Source organism: Pteropus vampyrus, unplaced genomic scaffold (genome assembly GCF_000151845.1).
Source record: "Pteropus vampyrus isolate Shadow unplaced genomic scaffold, Pvam_2.0 Scaffold198, whole genome shotgun sequence".
In the NCBI taxonomy this organism is placed as follows: Eukaryota; Metazoa; Chordata; class Mammalia; order Chiroptera; family Pteropodidae; genus Pteropus; species Pteropus vampyrus.
Genome location: NW_011888979.1, coordinates 298257 through 300348, shown reverse-complemented (window position 1 = coordinate 300348; position 2092 = coordinate 298257). Strand labels below are relative to the sequence as shown.

The following is a 2092-nucleotide window of genomic DNA, read 5'->3' as shown; positions in this document are numbered from 1 at the left end:
TATATTCCAGATTTTTTTATATCATATAATTGTAAAACTTATTTTATCTTGTTTTTTTTAGTTTCAAAATATTTTCCAAAATTCTGATCTATTTGTAACATAATTTTAATAATTGTATAATATTCTGTCATATGCCATAATTTACTTTTTCCTAATGTAAGCTATTTATGTTTTTATATATTTTTTTTTACTATAATACATATTACTACATTTATTATTTTTGTATAATTCTTTCCCTTAAGGACTTTTCCCTTAGAATAGATTCCAAGAAGTGAAACTATTAGAACAAAAGTTTAGGACATTTTAAAGATTCTTTCTGCATCTTGCCAAAGTTGCTTTCTGATGAAGATGTACCGTGTATTCTGCAGTGATGTATTAATTACATTGTCACCTGAGATTTTTTTTTAAATCTTTACTAGTTCATGCCATTATAAGACTGAGTTAGAAGTGCTGATTGTGTAATTATTTTATATAACTTTGTAAAAGTCTAAACTTTTTCTCCTATCTTTTATCACACTATTAAATTTTTTCTAGCTTCCCCAACTGATAAATGCCAGTTTTCCAGTGGACCCCCAGAGGATGTCTATTTTTGGCCACTCCATGGGAGGCCATGGAGCTCTGATTTGTGCTTTAAAGAATCCTGGAAAATACAAAGTAAGATTACCTAAGCTTCTAGTGACAAATATCTTTCTTGGATAATATAATATTAGGAACTGTCAAAGATTGAAATTAGGATATTATTGTAGTATTGGAACTAATCTTTTCTAGAAGTCTTGGGAATTTCAAGAGGTTATGAAGGAGGAGTATTAAATTTGACCACACAATGTATGCTACAGAATCAGGAGCATAAGAATTCAGTTACAGTGGTTTCTTGTTGATATATTGGAAGTATTATAAATTGTATCTTATATTTCATTGCTTCAATTCAAACTAGTTTTCTAGGCATTTTCTTTCCTAAATGTTATTGTGGCAATATGTACCATTTGTATATTTACCAAGACTATCTTTGTATAGTTAATTTTGAATTTCTAAGGGAGAAAATATCCATGATTCGCAAAAGTTTGAGAATTCTCTGTTCTTATTGCCTCTAATGAAAATTGGAATGCAAATTGATTGAAAAATATAACTCTCAGACTTTCTATTTATTTATTTGAAGCTTTAAAGCTTTACTTTTTATTTGTTTAAATAAACCAAGTTGGAATAACCAATATGTTTAAAGTGTCATACTGTGCAGAGCAGCATACCATAGTGTTGAAAAGGAAATGTTGAAGCAGTGATCATCTTAAGACTGCTTCTGTCTTTAAAGTAACAGGGCTACCACAGACCTCGAGATTTGTTTAATCCGTTTTCTTCCCTTAGGAAAAACTTCTTAATCATTTGAGGTATGTCACTGAGAAATGAAAATATTTCTCATATCAGTTTCTTGCTGTGGCACCAAATATTTTCCTTTTAGTAAGCTTTATTGTAAAGTTAAATTAATTCATGGCATGACAGCAGATTTTTAAAATAAGTTTTATTTTCGATTTTTGTGCATAAGGCAATTTATTGTGTTTGAGGGAGAAAATGAAATTTATTTCAACTTTTTTGTTTTTGAAAAAAAACCTAACATTGATAAGCACTCTCACACTCTCTGCACCTCATCCAGTGACAAAAAACATTGCACACAACACAAAATTATATTGTATTAAAAATTCTGCCATGTTTAAGGGCGTTCATCACTTTTTGGCACTGTTTAAGAGAAACAACGTGTCTCAGATTTAATAACATGTTCAGAAAGGTAGTCATGAACTGTTTTATATTACTACACATTAATTTTAAGTGGAAAAAAGGAGTGGAAACTCTGAATATAAACTTCGATTTGTGCCTTAATGAAAATGTGATGTATTGCTTTGTATTGCTTTGCTTTAGCTCTCTTAGTAGAACACACAAAGGAAATAGTGTTATGGTGAGACCTCCAGTATAGCAAAAGGAAAATTGTTCACAGGGGTTTTCATGGCAAATCAGAGTTTATAAGCAAGTTGCAAATATCTCTTTATATTTGATTTAGCAACATATAACTTGTTTCTAAATTTCTTTTGATTCTGCAGTCTGT

The 2092-nt window shown here is 29.7% G+C and overlaps 1 protein-coding gene across 1 annotated transcript in view; it reads left to right on the top strand.

Moving 5' to 3' along the window:
* Positions 1–2092, top strand: part of ESD (esterase D) — a 29918-nt gene that overhangs the window by 13581 nt on the left and 14245 nt on the right. Inside the window, exon 5 of the mRNA XM_023537749.1 lies at positions 535–696. Coding sequence (XP_023393517.1) covers positions 535–696 — 162 coding nt within the window. The remainder of the gene's footprint in view (positions 1–534; positions 697–2092) is intronic.